A 22407-nucleotide genomic window follows, 5' to 3' on the forward strand; every position below is an offset into this window, starting at 1 on the left:
AACAATTTGGGCATTTTGATGTTCGATTTCACGTGACGGTGCCCCTGAGCCATCAAATTGCGCACTTGCGGGGCGCGCTTCCGCAAACTAGAGTTGAATAGCATGATTCTGCATACTCGTTGTATCGTAGATCAATCCCGGGGTATTATAGAGAAAAAGTAAGATGGCGGGACATGCCAATGTACCATAATCATTGAACAGTCGAGGGAGTAGAAAAGTGGTCTTTGAGACCAAAGAAACTGATTAGAGTAACCAAAGCACACGTGCACTTGGTGAGAGAAGGTGCAGAAAGATATTACAGGAGAGCAGATCGACCAAACGTGTCAATCGGTCCTGATGTCCACATTCAGTCTCAAGTCCGCGCATAACTCCGAGCGGAGATATTTACTCAAATCACTCTGTACATGGTTTTAGAATTTCGACTCTCAATGCTCTCTGTCTATCATGGAAGGAATCTGCCACAAAATAGCGTTCTACCCCTTTCACAATACTTGAACAATTATCCTTGCTCCTGATTTCAGGCGGTGACTATCTCTTAATATTCTAATCCCCGAATGGTAAAACCGCCCGATCATAGGGGTGATGGAGTTCGGATATATATTGACAAGGTCCTTGATAACCTTTTTGTGCCCATACTCTAGCACCCATCATAGAGGTGCTTGTCCTCTTTTGTCTAATCATTTCCCATGAGACATTAAGCTGTTCTGTCCCAATTAGTGATGAATCCTCCATCTGTATCAAGAGACTCCCAGGTTGACGACCTCAGAGAGGCTACGACTTCGACACTACCATCCTTAACCTTAGGTTCAACAAAGAACACCATACCGTCGAACAAAGTATCCATGAAAATTGGGCTGGCAAAGGTGGGTGCGACATCAAGTTCAGCGCCGGAATACAAAGGAAAGCGATGCCATCCAGTTGAAATAAACGAGGCTGGCGTGACCGGAAAGTCCAGCTGAATAAGTGATTTTTTGGGCTGGGCGGCGATCCAACTCCCAATCTTATGTACTTCATTCACGGAGACATGCCGAGTCAGGTTGCTGATTATCTTCGCAATCTCCCAAAAGGGTGAGTGTGCCAGCTTTGTGGACTCCAATTCCACAACAGGAGTCACAACTGTATTTCCGAATGAGCGCTCAGGTAAGCCGAGATGAGGTACGAAGTTTACGCTGGTACCAAAGGCGGAGCTTGAGAGGACATTGGTCTTCTCACCATCAGTGCTAGAGTTGAGATCAGCGGCTCGCGCGAGGCGAGCACGATGTGTATGCTGCCAGAGGTGTGCCGACAGTGCGGCCCACGCGGAGATTCGAGCGTCGCTGCCGCTACCTGGTTCGACTGCCCAACCTTTGAGGGTGGCTATTGCTGCAGGTGAGAATCGCAAAGTCCGTCCCACAATCAGATCCATCTCTGGACTTTGTTCGAACCGGGCTTCATTTTGGGCATGTATTTCAGCTCCCGTATCACTGTGACGCAAAGAGTATGCCGATGGCCCCTCAGCCAATGCCTTTCTTTGCTCATCATCAGACATATGCTGCATTTGAGTGATCATGAATGGTGTTAGACACGGCGGCGATGCTAACTCAAAGTGCCCTCCGATGTCTAAGTCGGTCGTCGCTCGATAGATGGCCGCCAAGTCCTGGTACAACTGGAGAAAGCCGCCAGCTCCCGTGACAACATGTGATAGCCTCATCCCAATGGCCACAGAGGCACAGGCGAACTCTGTACGCTGAATAGTAAAGACTGGATTCTGCTGTATCCCTTCACGAGACAAATCCCATGGCGCCAGCAGCGCGTTCCCTGACCTCGGAAAATCGAACACACTAAATCCTCTACCGGATGCCGGCGATGTCCTGGCGAAAGACTGTAGCGTTGCGTCGCAGTAAGCTTCAAGTAAATGTACACCACTACCTAGGCTGGCCATGGAACGAACTTCGGTAGTTGGGTCGATACGCATCCGGCCGGTCAAGTGGGGATAATAGTCTAAAACCCGGCTGATAGCATTGCGGAGTCTTTCTAGCGGAATCAGGCCGATTGCGGACGAGGATTCGTAGATCCAGACTACATTGATAGGTGTAGCGAAATGGCCAAGTTGATCAAATGGTCCCAGCATGAACGGATCTTGTAGAAGAATTGGGTGTTTACTGTGGACCACATGGGTCGCAGCAACTGTGACTTTGACAGTTGAGGCGGTCATTGTATGCAAGTCGCTTGCGAAGGACAGCTAGGCTGTGTCAAAGGAAAACCGTAGAAGGCCTTATTATGCACGAAATGAGGTGATGTAGCCACCCGATAACATGTTGTGTGTGGGTTCTCCTCAGCTTCTTTATACCGCGGGCTACTCGACTGCAGTGATCCAAAGCCGACCAGACGCAGATCTCGACGCCAAGCAGGTTCGATCCGGCTTGGCTATTTTCATCTTAATTCAGTCTGGGAGTCATATGACTCACTTCTGAGGGAGTACTATTACTATTACTACTAGTATTGCTAGTAGTTACCTTGGAAGACTCATACATAGTGAGGGGCTAGACCCACTCATAAAAAGATTCATTCCTCTTTGGGACCCCGACAAGAAAACATGCGCTCATGCTTGGATTTCCCCTGTCCGATGGAGAGGAGATGGTGAGCTAGGTTTCCGCTGACAGCCCGCCGAAGGTCGATCACTCCGACGATGCATTCATGGGGAGAGGCAATTTCAAGACACTTTTTCTCAATTTCGAGGCGACCTATATCTCCGCCAGGCGTGAGAGAATGTGATCGCGCAGAGTTCTTTATAGTCCATAATTGCCATCAGATGTCCTGGGTTCCCGATCACAGTGTTCTCGACTATGACAAGGTTCGTAATCCTATATCCATAGTTAATAGGTAGTGGTGGCCACAATGAGTCATCGAATCATGCGATCCTCAGCTAATAAGACTTACTACTAGTAGTCACTTGCAGTTGACTACAGCTCAGCTTTCTTCGTCCAGATTGGAAGCACGTTGATCTCCGGCGGGTAAACTCATGGCAGACCGAGTATTCCGATGCGCGATGCAGTATAGCAAGAAAGAAGTAACAGAGGGGTGGCGCATTTGGGATTGTACTCTGCCGACCGCAGGAGAATAACGATATGCACAAACATAGTCCGTTGGCCTATCGCGGAGAGGTAGGTCTCACAGACCGCACCACTCGGCAGGGGGCTTACTAACAATAGATACGCTGTCGATTAAGGATCTAATCTGATTAGCAAACCCGGGGTTAAGGACGCGGGGATTCCCGTTTCCCAAAATTCGATCGTACTACATTCGGGGGAGAGATTCCATGCTTAGCATGCGGTACAGAAATGAAGGTGTCGTGGAGTTTCTCAGACTATCTGCACATCTCGGCACCATTGAATCCCGAGCGTCGCTCGAGCAACTGAAAATATTATATGCATGTCTGTCGAGAAAAACGTCTTCTTACTCCTACTAAAACCGGAAGCATAGTCGCAAAAGCCGCAAACCAAGGGTCGGAGCGTCAAGTGTTTGTCATTGTTATGTTATTCCAAAACTAGTCAACAGCGACTTTATTTCGAGTCTCCCTGCGGAGCGTCGCATGAGTACTTCTTCATATCAATAAGCTCGATGATTCCCTGGTCTTCCAACTCTTTCAAGCCACCTTCGTGGTAAAACTGCAAACCATAGCCTGGTTGCCCAAAGAAAGGTGCGATTGGCCCACCCGTGACGTTAAAGGTTTCGATGACCCTCCAGACCCAGTAGTTATACTCCGGACTGTTGGGATATTTGTTCAAGTTGCTTGGCGGAATGGATCTCCAGGAGAATGGAGTGTCCCTTGGCGCTAAGTAGCCTCCATACTGAGTTCCGAACCGATCGAGCTCCATTCCTTCCTCAAGGGTGTATACTGTCGTAACGGGGACGCCAACCGAGTCCAACAATGCGCCGTCCTGCTCAGGATAAACGTACTGCTTGCCACCAGGTGCAAATTCTTGGAGGAAGTCCTTTGGACAGTACGACCCGAGAGGGCTATATCCCTTGAACATTTCAGACCACTCGGGGTCATCTGGCGCCGTAAAGACCTTGGGTCCTAGCAAATTGTTATTGCACAGGGAATCGCTGTTTCCTGTGCTAGGAACGCCTTCACAAGGATCTCCGCCGCATCTTCCCCCAAAAGAATCCTATTAAGGTTAGTGCGTCAGCCATCACAGCTATAAACACGCGTGATTTAGGAAGGGAGTACCTCGAGTGTTTGTGAAGAATTATCAAACGGCAATGAGAAAGCTCCAAGTGGGAGTAAAAGCAGTGCTAGCGGTGTATACATTTTGTTCAAACTTGCGTATGCACAGGGATTGCTCTTGAAATGCGACCACAGAAGTGAAAAAGAAAGGGCGTCCTCAGGTCTGGCAGTGGAAACCGGGCGCATTTATAGTCCATGGCCGGCTATGCGAGTTCGGCCAATATCTCGCCCCTTTGCACGGCGGGGGTGGATCTCGTGTGAGCTGTTCCATGCAAGGCAAGGAGTCGGATGGACGAGAACACACGGTTTTACTGTCTCCTCACGGGTTCTCTCCATGGCAACCTACCAGCTGAAGTCCATTTTGTGGGACTAGACGCGACTATGGGGTCACTGACCATATCGGCCCAAGCGGCCTTCTCCAATCAACATTTTCACATATTGAAAGCGGAGTCCAGTGCACGAACATGAGGAGCAGCTCAGGATCAGTAGTTCGGCAGCCAAGACTACTGATCAGGGATCGCCAAGAGGAAAGCTCCGGCCCAGCCGCCAAGTGAATCGTAAGACGTGTCGACACCGTCCGTTTTCTACCCACCGTGACAAATCAGCTTCGACAAGAAGCGCATCCTGTGGTAAGCAATGCACACACTCGTTGCATCCTCGCCTTGTTGCAGTCAACCCTCTCTCGGTTTCCCGCTGGAGATCGAGGAAACCGGACGATCAGCAGGGTCTTCCCGGAAAATCTCGAAGTGGATCCCTCAGCTCAATTTCGGGGTCTCCACAGTCCAGCTCCTCTGACTTTTTTTGCCCTTTCTGAGCTCGTTCACCTTCAGTTCCCGCCAGACAGTGGAGATGTCAATCCAATGGTTGTCGAGTCTTACTCACACCGCTTGGAACTCTGCAGATATTGTTGATAATCAATCTGCCGGTGCCCCCTTTCGACTGGTTCATGTTTCCATCATTCTTCAGCTGGTCTCCGGACCGCTCGGCCCGTGGCACTTTGTTTAACTTTGTCTCTTCCCTCCATCCATTTCCTGTTCTTGATCGCAAATAGGTCACAGCTGAACAATAACCTTTCCGAGAAGGACCAAGTCCTCCCACAGGAATTGCCAGGGTTGAATCCGACGGATTTTTGTCGTCGAGTACAGAGTATACTTAAAGACAATGCGATCACAGACGCTCACGAGCAAGAATTTGCCAAAGATTGCAACCCACATAACTAGAAAAGATCGACAATCCCCAAGTCCACGGATACCATACCGATAGATCTCGAATCCCCTCGTGTCCGTAAGGAATGCCTGTGAACGCCACATGAACACTCCGTATATACCCCACATTTTTTAGAAGTTTGACCATGCAGGTACAAACCATTTCGTACCCCCTTGACGGAGGATCGGTGGAGGCGGTCTCCGTGGATCGTCCCCCTTACCTAGCTGCGACATACGTATCAGGAAAACTATGCAATAGCAGCCCACCCACGGGACTCCACAATCGCCGAGAGAACTTTCTATCGCGAGACCGGAACGTATCTGCCATACTCATATACTCACTATCTACACGACAATCGTTATACTAGTCACTCTACCATTGCTATAAGATGACACTAGGCTATGGGACGAGACTAGTTGATAGTAGCCATCACCATGCAGCATGAATTGATTAGTGCTCTTGTCACTGCCGTGGAGGCAAATTCGAGGAACAGCGTATCCTCGAGGTGTGCTGCTCGCTCATTTATCAACCAAAAAGCCAACAGATGCGAGAAAAATAAAAGATGCTGCATAATTACAACAAATCCATATCTTTATGTTCACAGATGTTGTATACGAACAGCCCTTCATCTTGTTCTAGTACCAGCCACAAAGACAATGTCACTCATAAAACGGCTTCTGCTGGATCAACGCAGTGCCGACCTCCAAGTCATGACCGAAGATGATTGTCGCTGAGAATAGCCTCTGCAACCGCCGAATGAAATTCGTACTATCCATCCAGCTCTTATGATCACGCAGCAGCCACCCCTGCGCAATATTATTGTCGTAGTTCTCCCGCACATGGAACTGGTCCGTGGTCCAGATGAACGTTCCATCCTGCGGCAGGTTGACTTGCATGATACACAGACCCGGCGTATGGCCCGGGCAGAGATGCAGGGTTATCCCCGTGCACAGATCTAACTGGGAGTCGTTGAAGGTCTGCCAATTGAGAGACCCATCTAGAGGGAGATAGTTCGCACTGAGGCTTGTTAATAAACCGGCATGTAACAGAGCAACTATGCAGGAGGAGGGGGGGGGTGGAGGAACAACGTACAGGTAGGCACCCTCTTCTGCCTTCGTTCCTGCTCCCCAGCATGCATGCTTGAACTCTTCCTCGTGCACGTAAATCGGCACGTCGGTGTTGAGGAAATGTTCTAGGCCGCCGGCGTGGTCGAGATGTAAATGACCCATGACCACGGCTTTGACGTCTTTGATATCGTAGCCTGCAGCTTTGATGGCAGCCGGAAGACGATTGTTGGGCTCATACCGCGTGCGAGGGAAGATGTCTGCATTCACAGGATTCCATTTCTGTTTTAATTCTTAGCGGCTTTCCGACACCCATCGCGAATTGTGCATACAATCTCAATGTCCTCCGCACATCCGGTCTCGAACAGAATCAGCCCCATTTCCGGATGGTCAATGAGACCCGCTAGCACGATCAAGTCTCGCCATTTCCGGGCGGGTTGGGGATTGCTAGCAGTGGCCGAGCCCTCTGCCATGAAGAGCCTGACTCTACTGTTAGCCCCGGTGGAGTATGTAGGAAATTGTCTGCCCTCACCATCCCTCCTCGCAGCTGAGGGTCCCTAAATCCAGAAGGTGCATTTTCGTTCCCTCCGGACAGGTATACGCGGGGATGGCCGCTTTGGCCAATTGCCGAGAATTCATTGCAGAGATTCAGTCCTGCTATACCTGTGCTAACGCGTTGCTGAGGTTGGTGCGTATGTAGTGTGATACAACGTGTCTATTTAAGAGCTTCCTTAGTGCGGGGTACGTGTCGCTTGATTGCCACCATATTGCGTTCTTTGACGCCGAGTGGACTCGTACCTTTCTTTCCCCACTGTGATTATGCATGTATCCTTGTCATCTCCACTCAGGCACACAGGGCACCATGTCCTATAGGCTCATGCGCTCTACCTGTCGGAAAAAGAACCCAGATGATGTGGTCTTGTGAGGAACTCGCTGATAGCCCCGATTCCCTCTCCGTAAATTCACCAAGCTTTATATTGACAACCATTATGTGCGAGATCATGCACAGCTATTGGAGACCTAACGATTATATGCTAACGATGCCAATTCGGTTTAGGAGATGTATGCAATGTACGCTGGGATAAGAAAAGTAGAACGGTGTTGGTCCGTGCACAGACGGTATTGGGAGACAGGGCATACAGCCAGAACACTGAGACGGCCGCACCACCTATACATCAAAGCCCTCGACCAACTCAAAGCTTGGAGCCAAAGGTCGAGGCCAGCGGATCATATCCTGCAGATTTGAAGACAGCCTCGACCTGTCTTCTCCTGACACCGACATTGCCCCCATCGAATATGGGCAGGCACACAGCATCATTGAGCAGCACCCCATATTGGGATTTTGCCTGGTACGCTTGAATGCCAACCGCATTCATTCCCTCAATTACACACTGCACCGCATTCTCGGAGCAAAATATCTTAGCCAGGTGTGCAGTTTCAGCCGCCTCAGGAAATTTTCCCAAGGAAGAACAAGCTTTCCACGTCAAGGCTCTACCAGCTTCACAGCGCATTTTCACCTTGATCAGCAAGTCAGCCACGCTTTGCTTGTGGATGATAGGCTCTAAGCCATTCCTTGTGTCCGACTTAGCAAACCGAAGCGTCATCTCAAAGCAACGTCTCATTAATGCGACGCCCATTGCTCCAACTAAGCCCGCAGAAGCAGTGAACGCTGCTTCAATGACCTCGGCTCCCGCGCCGGGCATTGCGATGACCTCCTTGGCCATGAAGTTCCGGAATCGAATATGGGGGCCAGACACGGCGCGGTGGCCGATCGTGTCGGGGTGAGACAGCACGGCATACGCATCGGGTGAATTAGCCGCGACGTCTTTTCTCGTTACCAGGAGAATCATTGTTTGTCCTTTGGCATCTGTCGTAGCGTATGGAGCATCTTCACACCGACACGTAACGCACTGGATGTCAGCACCGCGATCGTCCCACCCTGTGCAATTGGTTGCCCATAACTATTTCATTGGCGTTAGAAAGCGCTTTCAAACAGATTCACCGCGTTACCTTCTCCCCGTTAATAACCCACCCATCCTCAGTCTTTCTAGCTGTCGTCTTCAACCCCGTCGTCCCGTAATTAGCCGTGCCGCCCGGCTCAGAATGCACCAAGCTTGCCAGCGGCACCCCCTTGCTGTCCACAAATGGACTTAGATACCTCTTCTTCTGCGCATCTGTCCCCCCAAGAAGCAACGGGGACAAACCAAGCCCGGTCGCGAGGATAGTCAACGCCACGCTGACGTCAGCAGTATACAGCTCCTCGGTTAAGAGTGCCATGTCAACGAGGCCGTATCCCAGGCCATTATATTCAGTCGGCACCTGAACTCGAAGCAGCGCCGCCTTGACGGCCTGTTCGTAGAGAGGTCTGATGGCAGAAAACCTCGCTTGTGGAGTCGGCAGATTCTCGTACAGGGTGTGGGCAGTTGCGAGGTGCTCTGTAGCGAAAGAGCGCGCATGTTCCCGGACTTTGGTCTGCGCGTCAGATAACTCGAAGTCGATCATCTTTCAGACCTGGTTTTGTGGGATATGAATGGGGTTGAATGCGGGATGAGTTGTGAGAAATCGCGAGTCGATTAAATGTGCGGAGGAGGAAATGGCATCGGCGCTTTTGTAGCTGCATGGACGGCCACTGGGACGGGGATGTACGAGTCGGAATCTGTTCCGTTAGCGCCTTGCTGTCTGTGGGGAATGTCAGCCCTCGCGTGCAGGAAATACTGCTAGAAGAGAAAAGGTAATACAGAAGAATAGCCCGATAATCTCTCAGTTGAGGAAGACGAATCGAGATAGTATAAGCTGATAGTACTTGTTTCTTTTATGCGTAGTACTAGTGGTCTCCATAACTGTCAGTCAGTGGGTTAAAAAACAGCCACGCCATATCTGACCGGGTCATTTCTCTTGTCTTCATCACGATCTAACAGCACTAACAGCGATGCTTCCTAATGAGCGATATCTATTCAACTTCGTTACGTATCTGCCACACTATTGCTACTACTGGACGAGAGACTCCGCCAATCATCAGGTTCATTGCACTAGTATAACAAGCATTTCATTAACAGGATGTCTTTGCGAGTGGGCTACTCAGCCAAAATGCAATCGGTCCAAAGCCTTTTGTGACTTGACTTTCAGGACCTATTTGCCCGCTTCAAAGATGATCTTCTGCGATTTCATCTGGTTGAAATCATCGTACCTAGAAGTAGTCAGTGAGCTGTCTGCCACCATGGGTCGGAGACCTACGCCTGAATCGCCTGCGACAACGGCCGAATATCGCCAACCATAAATCTATCAAAGCGTTAGCCATACCACCAAGCGAAGCGAAGCGAAGACCTTACTCCAGAGAGTCTTGCTTCCGAACCAGCAACTCCAGAGCATCCTCAAAGATACCTAATAACGAGAGTCAACACAAACCCTACATCCAAGGGGCAGATACATACTGCGAACCGGACACCGTCCCATCTGGATCTGCAGATTCTTGCCGTACGCCTCATTGCCAGTCCAAGGAATCTCCCCATTATGCACACCAATGCTCGAGATGCGACCCCACGGCCTCAAATTGTCAAAGGCCATCCGCAAAGCATCGCTATGCCCCACGACTTCAATCGCCACATCAGCCCCCCGACCCTCGGTCAGCTCCTTGACGCGCTGCTTCAGGCCCTCAGCATCAGTCTGGAAATTCCATGGCTCAGCCCCCAAGCTCTTCGCCAACGCCAACCGCGACGGAACACTATCTACCGCAATCAAATGCTTGGGCCGATAATCCAGCGCACTGATCAACGCACAAAGCCCCACGGGTCCACAGCCAAACAACAAGACCGTACTTTCTTCAATCGTCGCCTGATCCATCTCCTTGAACGCATTCCGGGCCGCGAAGAACCCCGTCGCAGGATATCTGCCATCACGACGAGTTTCTTCTCATCCACGGCCGCGGGAGCCGCGACGAGGGTTGAATCCGCGGACGGCACGCGCGCGTAATCAGCCTGCCCGCCGTCCAGCATGGCGGAGCCGTACAGCTTGCCGTTTGCGCAGCGCGAGGAGCATTTCCGGGCACAGTAGAAGCATTCGCCGCAGTTGACGGTGAACGGGGAGACGACGAGGTCGCCGACTTTGAAGCCGCGGACCGCGGAGCCAACTTCAACAATTTCGCCGGTGAATTCATGGCCCATGATGAAGCCCGTGCCAGACGGCTGGTGGCCGCGGAAGACGTGGAGTTCACTTTTTTTTGTTTTTATCTTATCTTAGAATTTGATTCATTTCACCGCGACAACCATGTGACTTACCTGCCGCATAGTGCCGTATAGCGCACTTTGACGATGACGTCGGTGGGTTCCTGGATTTGGGGGATGGGTCGCTGTTCTAGAGCGACCTTGAGAGGACCTTGGAAGACAACAGCCTGCATGGTGGACATTTCGTTGATTATGGTGTGTATTACTAGAGATGTGGTGTGCGGAGTTGGGAGTCCAGTGTACAGTGAAAGGAACTCCTTCTTACTCCTCTCGATCACCCCCACTTGAGGGGCACAACAACTGCCTCGGCTGTGACCCCTGCATGTTCAACGTTGTCACCACGGTGTGTTGGCAAGATTGACCCAGCTGTGAGCCCAGACGGAGGTTCCCTCTAATAGTTCGGAGAAGATGGTATAGGTGGGCTATTGTCTTTCTTCGTGTCTAGACTTGGATTCTCAATATACATACCTCCTGCATAGTAGTATGTACTTTAGCGCGGACTGCATCTCGCTTTCTCTTTAGTCGTATCCACGTATATGCGTCCTTTTTAGTTTTCTTTTCTGTTCTTTCAGAGCAATTAATATTTATTACTCTCTATACTTGATCCATGTACAATATCAAGGCAACAATGTGTAGTACCTTATGGCATTCAGTACACCTGATGATATAATCCCACTTAGGGCAACCAACCTGCAGAATATATCACCAACCAACCCACCACGGGTACAGATATACATAATAACTAGTACATAATTCCCGTGCACAACTCTCTCAATGGAAAACGAGGACAACACCACTACATAACAAGTCCACAGCTGAACTAAATTCACCACCGTGGAACTCTTCACTCAAACCTCAACCATCTTTTGTTCGGACCGGGGGTAGCTCTCCGATCAACCACATGTGATTGGCCAACGGCCCATCGCCTCGGCATTCAACAGCTCTCATGCGGGGACCTCGATCCGAACCATGGATCCCTATATAGTACTACTACTACTACTACATTCCTGACCCTTCCAAGGTATTATATCAAAACCACACATTCCACTTCTACCTGACCACGTCAAGCCCATAAAACCACACCAGATACACAAAAGCACACCAACTCAACCAGATAGAAGAAAAGCAACCCCCCAAAAAGAACAGGAAAGAAAGAATGTCCCCGACAAACTCCCCCAACCCCATCCCTTTCTCCGAACCGCCCTACCTCCGCAACCTCCCCAGCCCCTACTACACAGAAGGCCACCTGCGGTTCCAAAAAGCCTGCCGCGCATTCCTGTGGGAGCACCTCATCTCGCACGCCGCAGAATGGGAGAAGGACGGCCACGTCCCGGACCATGTCTTCGAGACCTTCTGCAAGCATAACATGTTGCTGCCGAATCTGCCGGCCCCGTTGCCGGTCGATTGGTTGAAGCGGTTGGGGATTCATGATATTCTGGGCGTCAGGGTCGAGGATTGGGATTATCTTTATACGGGCATTTACTGTGATGAGGTGTGTTCTCTCTCTTCTATTTATTTTGGCCTGTTCTTAGGGTGCGATTTGCTTGCAGGTGATGCGTGATGTCAGGTGGATAAACAGGCCACGACACCGCACCATTCCATGGAAGATCCAAGACTGATGAGGAAACAGATGGCCCGATCTGGCCTCGCTGGCCCCGGTACCAGTCTCAGTGCGGGCTTCGCGTTCGGGATCCCCCCCGTGCTCAAATACGCGAGTCGGGAGCTGCAAGAGCGCATGCTGCCTGACATGCTCACTGGCCGGAAACGCACCTGCATAGCCATTACGGAGCCCGAGGCGGGCAGCGACGTGGCTAACATTACGACCACGGCGACCAAGTCTGCCGATGGGAAGTTTTACATCATTAACGGGGCGAAGAAATGGTATGTTTACTTTCCCTGACTTTTGTATTCTTTGCCTGCTTTTTTTTGGCGTGTGATGTGTTTGTGGTGCTGTGTCAGGGTTTGTGGGATGGTAGTTTGGAACGTAGTGATTAACGGAGATAGGATCACGAACGGAATCTGGTCCGACTACACCACCATGGCCGTGCGCACCGGCGGACCGGGTGCCGCCGGCCTGTCGGTGATGGTCGTGCCATTGAAGGGCCACCCGGGCGTGACAATGCGCCGCATCCACGTCTCGGGCACCAAAACCGCCGGAACAACCTACATCGAGCTCGACGACGTCCAGGTGCCCGTCGGGAACCTCATCGGCCGCGAAGGCGACGGCATGCGAACCATCATGACCAACTTCAACCACGAGCGCCTGACCATCTCCGTGCAATGTACGCGACAGGCCCGCGTGGCGCTGTCCGCGGCGTTCGGGTACTGCATGAAGCGGGAGGCGTTTGGGAAGACGCTGATGGACCAGCCGGTGGTCCGGCATCGGTTGGCGAAGGCCGGGGCGGAGTTGGAGACGGTGTCGGCGTGGATTGAGCAGATTTTGTATCAGCTGTGCAAGCTGGAGAAGGTCGAGGCGGACCGGTTGCTCGGGGGTGTGACGGCGTTGGCCAAGGCCAAGGCGGCGATGGTGTTGAATGAGTGTGCACAGTGTGCGGTGTTGTTGTTTGGAGGCGCGGGCTTGACGCAGGGCGGGCAGGGTGAGATTGTTGAAGGTATGTTTCTTTTTTTTTTTCTTTCTCTGTGTGTGCAATGGCTGGGGTTGGTGACTGACGGTTATAGCTATCATGAGGGATGTCCCGGTGGCCAGAATTCCGGGTGGTTCGGAGGACGTTCTGCTGGATTTGTCCGTGAGGCAGCTGGTGAAGATTTACCAGACGCAGGAGAAGAAGTTGGGCCAGGCGAAGATTTAGGATGCTTGGATGACCTTGTATTAGCTATGTTGAGACTACTTGGTATAATTTTGGGTTATACATACAGATATCGCAGTTAGAAGCAAGGGGACAGTAGACATTCAAGTAGATTCGCTATGTTCATGTTACCTGTACCGCTAGTCAAGGTACACTACGAATTGTTTACGGCGCTTGAGAACAGACCGTGCTCACCATAGCGATTACCACGTATCGGAATAACAGATCAACGGTGATAATCGACGGGAGGGTGGTGAACGTAGGGCACGTCGTTGATCTGCACCATCATAAAGCACCATGCCGACAGGAGAGAGCGACACGTCGGGCCAAGCTGACAGAAACTAACGAGTCGAGTCGTCCTACTCTTGGCCGCGTCCACGTCGTGAATTCCGAATACCATGGGTGATACCACGATATGGGTGCGAGCCGAATGTGACAGTTGCTGCAACTAGCTGCAACTGGGATAGACAGGCGTGGCGAGACGACTATCGACCAAGATTCAGACGCTTCCAAGTGAGCGGGTTGTGTGTCTTCTCGACGGAGTGTTGCGCTACCGATGAAAACGTGCCGAGTCGCATCGCCGAGAGTCTGTAACCGATGATTGAGCGACGCGCGCACTGAATCCGCTTCATTCCCAATATCCCGCCCGCATTTGCCCAGCCGCCATGGCCCGTAGCCTGGAACGAATCCCTCTTGTAATACATAGTGCGGCCATCGGTAGCAGAGGTTGGTCGGGATGATTGCGACCGGTTGAGACAATGATGAAGATAGTTGCCAAGAGAGGATTTCGCACGAATCGCAAACTGACTAGAAAGGATCTGCGATTAGTCATGCCGGAGAAGGGGACCCAGTCGAAAGTCACATGATCAATATATTGGTAACATGGAAATGTATAGGTCAACAAGCTGCAGAGCATTAAGAAGGTAAACATCAAGCCATCACGTCGAAGCGATTCGCGTAAGAAAACAAATGAATGACAATTAAGAGCCCAATTCCATCGCTAACATCCACAACACAAGCACTCGACACACTCAATACAGCATTCGCAGGTCTCCTCACAGAGGAAGCAACAGCACATGGCCATCAAACTGTCGCCGTCAGCGTTTCTTTCTTTCGTCTTCGCCGATACCGGTGGATCATCCTTACCAGGCGGTCAGACAGCCACGGTCCTTCTTCTCCTCCTGGGGTGGGGGCTGCTGGTACTGCATCGGCTGGGGAGGAGGATATTGGCCGCCCGGGGGAGGGTAGCTAATGCGACGCGTTAGCGGCGATGTTGCTCAACCACTGCGAACCGGCGCAATGGGTATGCGAGAATCAGCAGAAGGAATTTACTTACTATCCCTGGGGAGGAGGCTGCTGACCGTAAGGCTGCTGGTACGACATGTTGTATCTGGGGAGGGAACGACGGTGGTATCACGGAGGGAGATGGAGGAAAGAAACGGAGGTCAAGCCAACGTAAATAAAAAGGGAAAAAAAAAAAAGAGAGTATGGGGAAATGGCAACGGGTCAGGAGGTTTTAAGGGTTAAGTAACAGTGGACTTATAAGGCTCGGGGGGGGGGGGGAAGCCAGACCAACAGGCAGAACTAATAGCGGTGATTTCAGCCCTGTTGGTAGACGCATCGGTTCTCTTGGCCCTGCAATTGACGCCTGGGGTCCACCTCCGCCAGCACGATTGGATCTGGCGATGGAATTTTCATTGACAACTAATTATTGGCAGCCCCCTTGTACGACGGAGTCTTGGCTCTGACCCTTTGTTCCTTCGTCGGTGCAGTCTCAATCTGTCGGGGAATGCTGGCGCCTAGCCGTTGGTCTTGCAATGTGGATCACGGACCATGGGCAACTCCCTGCTAACAGCACATCACTTTGATCGGTGAGGCCCTGTTGTGGCTGAGGCCGACAGTGACTTGACTCCGGTCAACAGTATCGACACAATACACTTGATATGGCTACTGACATCCAGGACAGACCATGAAGATTGCCAAGCGCGACTTATTGACCACTAGAACGTCCCAGGCAGCCCCTTAAGGCTGGGACTCCGCTGCCAAGCTCCAATCATTAAGAACAACGGCCCAAACTGATCTCCACTGCCCCTGAATCATGATTGGGTCAGAATGGTGTTGCCTAATGTGCAGTTTCATTCGCTTTTGGTCGTCCTTATGAATGCACCCGCTGCCGTCATGAACATAACTCTGCACTACGACTAGGTAACGGACGTCAATTGTCCAGAGGAGTGGTAGTGGTTGTTTCATGGGTGTGGCTGATGTCAACTGACTAGTATGTTTGAGGCCCAAGTGCACATGCCATCCCTTCCCTACTTATCCATGGCGCAGGACTTTCCTCTTCTGGTACGACAGCGCTAATGAACAGGATCCCACTACTCCATCCATCCTATCCACATCTATTAATATATCGGGTGGTGCAGGGGTCATACCTGGTGCGACTCCCCAAATCCTGTCGGGGCGTGAGACTGTCCGTGTCAGACATATAAACGAGGGAATTATTCTCCGCCAATGGTGCGTTGTCAGTACTAGTAGTACTATGCAGAGTATATATAGTAAGTGTAAAGACAGTAATGAATATCAGACTATCAATACCGACTCGGTAAGGCTGTCTTTTCGGTTCCAAGACCGAGTCCGTCACGTGCCTGTCAAGCCACCCAGGTTGGGGGGGCGCCAATCGGGTGGAGCCGATCCCCATTTCCGCCCACGGGGCAACGAGTCATCATGGATGTGACTGTATTGTATGATTGGTATTCGTGTTTCACATTGAACACGGTAGAAATCATGTGCAGGACAGGACATCTCCTCGAAAAAAGACTTGACCCGAGGTGACTGAGTGCAGGGCATCCCTGATGTCGGCCGGTATGTGTTCTCATGCTGATCATCCGCCAAACCAATCAGCTGCGCCAGACGCATGCCATGCTCCTCCCAATCTGAGAATGCGATCTACAGCGTACAGCGTCACCAATGTATCTTAAGGTTTATTGTCAATAACCCTGGCTTCGTAGGAGGATTTTGCGAAACCTAATACTCCGCGAGACAATGACGTTTCTTGCGACCTGTGCAGTGGGCCCCATATCACTCATCAATGCAGGGGGATGTAGCGGTAATCATGTAATACGCTGGCGGCAACAACCTGGCAACTGTCCATGATTCAGGATATTGTGACTCGTAAGGGATATACCTGGTTTTCTTTGTCAGGTCCTTGGTGACCACTGAGCACTCGACGGGGAATCGAATCCCGGACGCACAATGCGGGGAGATTCTTTATGAATTAAACCAGGCCCGTTGCCACGTGCAGATGATTCTGCTCACCCCCCCAGCACGGGCTCGAACCCGACAGCTAAAACTGGGCGCCAATGGGATCTATGTCCATACCAGACAAGCAATGGGGCTGCTACTGATTGACTGTCTTTGTGTCACGCCAAGCCAGGTCTCCACTGAGCCAAGGGATATATACACCGGTCATCGAGCGTCGTAGAACGTATTCGGACGGGGTTTCAAAGGATATTACTTGGCGGGGAGAATGCAGTTTCATAACATAAATACGTGTTGACTATGACACCTAGGTTGGACCAGCTGGGTAGTAACCGCAAGAAGCAGTTAGAGAATGACGGATGAGTGTTTGGCTAGGGAGCCTATCGATAGTAATAAACCTATATCAAGAAGGACCAAGGAAAGAAAAGACGAGAGGTAAATACGCGAGAAAGAGGATCAGCTGACAGGTCACGCTACGGCGGGGAAACAGGAAAAGCTTCAATAATGGGAACGACCGTGAATAGCAACAGTAAATCGGCGTTTGCGTGGATCATGCGAACTGAAAGAAAGCCATGGAAAGATGGTCCGCAACTCAATCCTCCTCGGCCCAATCCATGTCAATCTCAATGTCTTCAGGATCCACACTCCCTGGCATGCCTCGTGCGGCCATCTCCAGATCAAGAGCTTCAAAGATCCTGACGAGAAATATTTTCTCGCCAGGGAGTTCAATGCCCATCCTCGCCCCTTTAAACACCGCCTCTTCAAAGCAAGCCCTGGCCAGCTTGGCAATCTGTTCGTTGCCACAATGATAAAAGTGTTTGTAGCGTCGCCTCCAGAAGACCCATCGGGGAATACTGAAGCCACTGCAGGGGAACTCAGACCGGGGAGCGAGGTCTCCCGGTGCAGTTGAAGCTTGGACGTCATCACCCATAGATGGAGGTGGGTAGTCATGATTTGTTACTGTGAATGTGACCAGCTTGAAGCTGCCGTACTTCAACCACGCCAGACATGCGGGAAGGAGCTCAACAACGGGGACAGAAACCTTGGTCGCTCTCCCTCGGCCCGCGTTAAGGGTCTCTCCGTCTCAAACGTCTCCTTGAACAGCCACAGCGCGCAACGGCCCAGCTCGGACGGGAAAACTCCAACAGCACAGAGTCTAGCCGTGAGCGCCGCTACTCCCTCTCGCTGCGCTGCCGTATAACCCATGGACTCCTTCATCCAGGCATCCTGAAACTCCTGAACAAGATAGGGCAGATCACTCCACAGGCGCTGCCCATTGGGCAAGACTACCGGTTCTGGTTCCGCATCGGCAGGGGCGTCCTTTTTCTTGCGCTCGATGGGCCCGCACTGTTGAACGTCCAGAATCAGTGTCACAAGTCGGTCATGTTCGGCACTGCCCGCAGGGTGTCTTTTTGCTACGTGGATGAGCTCGTCCCACAAGTCGTGCAAGCCCTGTTCAACAAACGGCATGTCCCAATGACCTTCAAGGTATCCGTGACTGATGTTGAGTATTCTCCATCGGAAGTCTTGCCAGGTCTCCTGGGGATTGGCGGGGTCGTATTCGAATTCTTGACGCTTTTGTTCGCGGGTAAGAACTCGCACACTGCAGTTTCCACTGGGACAGTCGGCCATAATGATGAAACTGGATAGTAGTAGAGAAAAGCCAAGGGACGGTGTTGTCAGGCTGAGAGAGAAAGGTGGTGACAGTACGGAGTAGTGAGGCCAGTGATCCTGACTGGAAAACATAAAGAAAACCCCAAGTTGGATGCCTAATCTTGTACTACTTATGGTCCCCAATCATAGCCAGCCTAATGTAGAACATGTGAGGCATTGTTATGCTGAATGGAGTTTAGTAGGTATAAACGTGCCGTTTGTGCGAGGCAAAGACTTCTTTCATTAGCATGAGTGGGGAAGTTTTCGATCGATTTTCAGCCATAAAAGATAGACCTTCTGCGAGTAGTCTAGGGATGCGATGAAACAGACATTCACCTGTTATAGTGATGTCTTTTTTTCAATCATGGTGGGCTAGCTGGTGCGTCTAGATCACCACTTTCCATTCCCGAGTTCGTTCTATGATTATTTAGTGGAAGGACTCAGGCCCAGCCAGCCATCACAAGAGGTCACTCACGGAATTGCGCAAATTAGAAGAACAAAACACAGTTGAAAACGTTCCAGTTGAGATCCCCCGCCCAGTTAGTTAAACAATATCTCGGGAGGCTACATACACAAAGCTCATGCACCGGTCTCAATTACAATACTACCTTGACGATGGCAAAGTGCGACTGGAGGCCATGTTGTTGTACCGATAGTAGGGAGGAACGATCACAGACATGCCATACGTAAGGCCACTGTAGCATGAACCCTTCTTCCAAGATCTTCCTCCTGTTTTAATTAAAACCTCGAAGATCACATCTTTTGTTCTCTCTAGTAAAACCCCGAATCGCTCGAGTCTGCCCATCAAACACCTGTCATCATTAGACATGAAGCTCATCTCGAACATGCTCCTCTTCGCAGCCCTGGCTGGCCCTCTGCTTGCCACCGCCATCTCCGAACCCAACAAAATCGGGAACAGCGTCGAGGAAGAGCCAGAGCCCCTTGATGAAGCCGGTAGAAGGGTGAGAATAGCCATAACTAGTTCCCACTGTATCAACTAACAAGGATGTCCCACTTAGACATGTACGGGCACATGCAGTGTGAATGGGTGCCACTGCAGTTGGCCTGTTAAGCCGTGTACTTGTCCCCCTGAGGATATCGGAAAGTCATGTACCTGCCGTTGGTAGGACTTGTCATGACTGGCCCTCTCTCACGTTCGCAAGTGGAGAGTTGGGGGAGGAGGGTGATGTGTGCTTTGTTCCATCTTTTTCTTGCAGTGTTATTGATTTGTCTACAAGTTGCTATGTCTCAATGCAATCGTTTCCATCTTACTGGTAAACGTAAGGTGTACCGACCAAGATATGATTCTATATAGAGGGCTTGGCTTACATGCTATAATTAAGTATTGTAGCTGGTGGAGTATCCATCCATGCTGGCACTGATGACGTCTGCATAACCTGAGCAATATAAAATACGAATGAAATTATCTCCGAGAAGATGAATTGGTATGTAACTTTAGCTCCTGCATAACTTGGTTCGCTAAAGAGAACGCCTCTTCTGACTTTTATCAGTAAACACCGGAATGCCGTAAGAAACAAAAGGAAATTTTTTTTCAAAAAAAAAAAAGAGATCTCCCAAGTGATGACTGAGCAACCAATGCGCCCCATATTGCAACAACCCAGCATGTTTATTCTCCGCCCGAGCCTCTCGTGTCCCATCCACGTCACACTAGGAATCCTATGACCGGACCGGTGCAACTGGTAGTTGAGCCCCTGTAGCCTCTGCACGCCCTTGAAGTTCAATCTCATGGAGGGCTAAGCGGTCTTCTTCCTCCCAACCCTCACGTTCGTCCTTGACCAGTCTTACAAAGCAAACATCGAGAATCAGCGCCACCACACTGATGGCAACACCGAAGTACAGCGCTGCGCGATAGCCCATGATATGGTTGTTGAATCGCCGAGCGACTTCCACCTCAATAGTCGACGCAAACCCGAGTCCCAGACTGTTGCCGTACAGATTCAGTGTTCCAATAATAGAACCAGCGATACCCTGCTGGTGTCTACGGACGGAGTTACTTGCAATAATCTGTCCCGCCGTGTAAACGAAGTCTGGACAGAACGAAAACAGAACTACAGACGGAAATATCTGGGCCCAGTATGATTGCTGCAGCGGCACGGTGGCCGTCAGGACAGTGGAGACTAGAATAGTGACTGTGCCAATGGCCAGGATCCACTGTGCTGCGAGACGAGGAATCAGCCAGGCAGCAAGGGACGCTGCAGCAGTTGCACAGATGGCAAACGGGGTCCATCCGACAGCAAAGTGGAGTGGCGACCAATGCCACACTTCTTGTAGCCAGAGCACCTGGTACCAGATTAGTGTACCCACTGCCATGTAATTCAGGAGAATGACTAAAAGCAGGGTCAGGAAGGATGGTGCTTTGAAGATCTCAAGTGGCATGATGGGCTGCGCTGCGAATCTTTTTTCCCAGAGTAGGAAGCCGCCGAAGAGTATCAATGATACTGGGAGAAGGGCTATCTCATACGGGGTGGACCACCCAACACTGGGTGCCTGACTGTGAGAGTGAATCAGCTCGTTATCCGCATCGTGCCTTGCTCGGGGGCCGCCTACTTCCAAACGAAGTTAAAGAGAATCAGGGAACTGGTGCCTAAAGCGGAGCCGATCCAATCTATCTTTCCGTGGCGGTCGACTGGCGGTTCATATGGAGCTAGAATCCACAGAGCGACGGAGGTCACTGCGCCGAGACAAGCTCTATAATCTGTGAGCATCAATCCTATCCCATTTCCCCTTCTGCAACGTACATGAAGACGAAGAACCACTTCCAGTCCGTATTCTCTAGGAAGGCGCCCAAGAGGATCGCTCCACAGTAAGCTCCCAATGGTGCCGACGCTGCAAAGAAACCCAAACTCAAGTTTCGGACGCGTCCCGGCGGGTTTGTGGCTGATATCATTGCTACCGCGTTCGGCATAATGAGAGCACCTCCAACACCAGCAAGGGCACGCATCGTGACAAAGGCGAAGAAATTCTTGAGGAAGGCACCGACCAGGACACACAGACTCAGCCATGCTCCACCGATCAGGAGCAGTTTCCGGTGTCCAAACACATCTCCCAAGCGACCGCTCATCAAGACAAAGGTTCCTTGTGTGAGTCTATACGCGGTCAGCTCCTACGCCCTGGTTGATGAAGCAGGATGATGCTCACGCATAGCTAGCTCCGATCCAGGAAGCATAGGTGGCCCCGACACCCATTGCATTGGTCAATGTGCTGCCACCGGCTATTCCAGCGAAGTTGACTGTCATCTGGTCCCGTCAGCTCTAATCCATCTGCTAACCGGGTTGGTTCGAGGTCTACCTGCACGAGGTTTGCCAGAATGAGCAGCACGGTGACTGTTAGCCTTCGGGTTTGTGTGGTGCCATGTGAAGAGACACGTTCGAAGATTGGTTGGCCAGTTTCTGGTGGCGAGTCGCCGTTGAGTGAAGCTTGCTGGCTCTCAGTCCGTTGTCCAGACTCCCCAGGACAGGAATTGAGCGAGGAGGCGAGTCCGGGCGCAGAAGCCCGTTTTTCCGGCTGGATCTCTAGCTGGAGAGCTTGTATCAGCGACATGGCGACCTGTCAAAATCCCACTGAGGCAATGCTTTTGTAGCATAGGCTGAATGCAATGGCCAGGGGTTAATGAGGAGAGGAAACAGACGGAGGTTCAACGCAGTGGCTACACCACTTGCGTAAAATACCAGAAATCTCTTCAGATGGTGGAAAAACACGGAAATGGACTTCCGATCAACGCCCTCAGCGACTCGTCGTTCAATTCTATCTTTTCCCTTTTCCCCACAGGACGCACCTCACCGATTGGTTTTCCCGGATGATAGATATACTTATAGATCCGAGTTGAATCCGATTGATCCATTTATTCCGCTGTGATAGTGGGTGACTCCCCGCTGCCCTTGGCTTCTTATCAACGAACACATTGCTACTACTCATAACCCATCCCGAACATGCTGGTCGGTTCTTTACCACCAATTAAGCACTGCAGA

At 51.1% G+C, this 22407-nt stretch overlaps 9 protein-coding genes across 9 annotated transcripts; 1 reads left to right on the plus strand and 8 right to left on the minus strand.

Annotated features, from left to right (window-relative positions):
- Positions 1-694: 694 nt before the first annotated feature.
- On the minus strand, positions 695-2194 carry ABOM_001582 (uncharacterized protein; the record flags this gene model as incomplete). Its single annotated transcript, XM_022528712.1, has 1 exon — positions 695-2194. One exon carries the CDS (start codon positions 2192-2194, stop codon positions 695-697), a length of 1500 nt encoding a protein of 499 aa, XP_022393651.1.
- A 1348-nt stretch (positions 2195-3542) lies between these two features.
- ABOM_001583 (TNT domain-containing protein) lies at positions 3543-4294 on the minus strand (the record flags this gene model as incomplete). Its single annotated transcript, XM_022528713.1, has 2 exons — positions 3543-4151; positions 4214-4294. 2 exons carry the CDS (start codon positions 4292-4294, stop codon positions 3543-3545), a joined length of 690 nt encoding a protein of 229 aa, XP_022393650.1.
- A 1781-nt stretch (positions 4295-6075) lies between these two features.
- On the minus strand, positions 6076-7119 carry ABOM_001584 (N-acyl homoserine lactonase family protein; the record flags this gene model as incomplete). The annotated part of the gene is made up of 4 exons (XM_022528714.1): positions 6076-6433; positions 6509-6762; positions 6813-6960; positions 7013-7119. The coding sequence occupies 4 exons, from the start codon at positions 7117-7119 to the stop codon at positions 6076-6078; spliced, it is 867 nt and encodes a 288-aa protein (XP_022393664.1).
- A 554-nt stretch (positions 7120-7673) lies between these two features.
- On the minus strand, positions 7674-8982 carry ABOM_001585 (acyl-CoA dehydrogenase family protein; the record flags this gene model as incomplete). The annotated part of the gene is made up of 2 exons (XM_022528715.1): positions 7674-8441; positions 8491-8982. The coding sequence occupies 2 exons, from the start codon at positions 8980-8982 to the stop codon at positions 7674-7676; spliced, it is 1260 nt and encodes a 419-aa protein (XP_022393635.1).
- Positions 8983-9609: 627 nt separating this feature from the next.
- Positions 9610-10873, minus strand: ABOM_001586 (alcohol dehydrogenase family protein; the record flags this gene model as incomplete). Its single annotated transcript, XM_022528716.1, has 6 exons — positions 9610-9667; positions 9715-9759; positions 9810-9861; positions 9912-10221; positions 10296-10689; positions 10755-10873. The coding sequence occupies 6 exons, from the start codon at positions 10871-10873 to the stop codon at positions 9610-9612; spliced, it is 978 nt and encodes a 325-aa protein (XP_022393653.1).
- A 983-nt stretch (positions 10874-11856) lies between these two features.
- Positions 11857-13510, plus strand: ABOM_001587 (acyl-CoA dehydrogenase family protein; the record flags this gene model as incomplete). The annotated part of the gene is made up of 4 exons (XM_022528717.1): positions 11857-12192; positions 12331-12581; positions 12705-13312; positions 13380-13510. 4 exons carry the CDS (start codon positions 11857-11859, stop codon positions 13508-13510), a joined length of 1326 nt encoding a protein of 441 aa, XP_022393652.1.
- Positions 13511-13866: 356 nt separating this feature from the next.
- On the minus strand, positions 13867-14890 carry ABOM_001588 (uncharacterized protein; the record flags this gene model as incomplete). The annotated part of the gene is made up of 5 exons (XM_022528718.1): positions 13867-13992; positions 14062-14314; positions 14539-14595; positions 14654-14755; positions 14844-14890. The coding sequence occupies 5 exons, from the start codon at positions 14888-14890 to the stop codon at positions 13867-13869; spliced, it is 585 nt and encodes a 194-aa protein (XP_022393636.1).
- A 2467-nt stretch (positions 14891-17357) lies between these two features.
- On the minus strand, positions 17358-18397 carry ABOM_001589 (DUF3632 domain-containing protein; the record flags this gene model as incomplete). The annotated part of the gene is made up of 2 exons (XM_022528719.1): positions 17358-17748; positions 17808-18397. The coding sequence occupies 2 exons, from the start codon at positions 18395-18397 to the stop codon at positions 17358-17360; spliced, it is 981 nt and encodes a 326-aa protein (XP_022393665.1).
- Positions 18398-20095: 1698 nt separating this feature from the next.
- Positions 20096-21979, minus strand: ABOM_001590 (efflux pump antibiotic resistance protein; the record flags this gene model as incomplete). Its single annotated transcript, XM_022528720.1, has 5 exons — positions 20096-20930; positions 20987-21127; positions 21178-21525; positions 21578-21675; positions 21728-21979. The coding sequence occupies 5 exons, from the start codon at positions 21977-21979 to the stop codon at positions 20096-20098; spliced, it is 1674 nt and encodes a 557-aa protein (XP_022393540.1).
- Between the last annotated feature and the right edge of the window lie 428 nt (positions 21980-22407).

This window comes from Aspergillus bombycis (assembly GCF_001792695.1).
Source record: "Aspergillus bombycis strain NRRL26010 chromosome Unknown contig00006, whole genome shotgun sequence".
NCBI classification, from domain to species: domain Eukaryota; kingdom Fungi; phylum Ascomycota; class Eurotiomycetes; order Eurotiales; family Aspergillaceae; genus Aspergillus; species Aspergillus bombycis.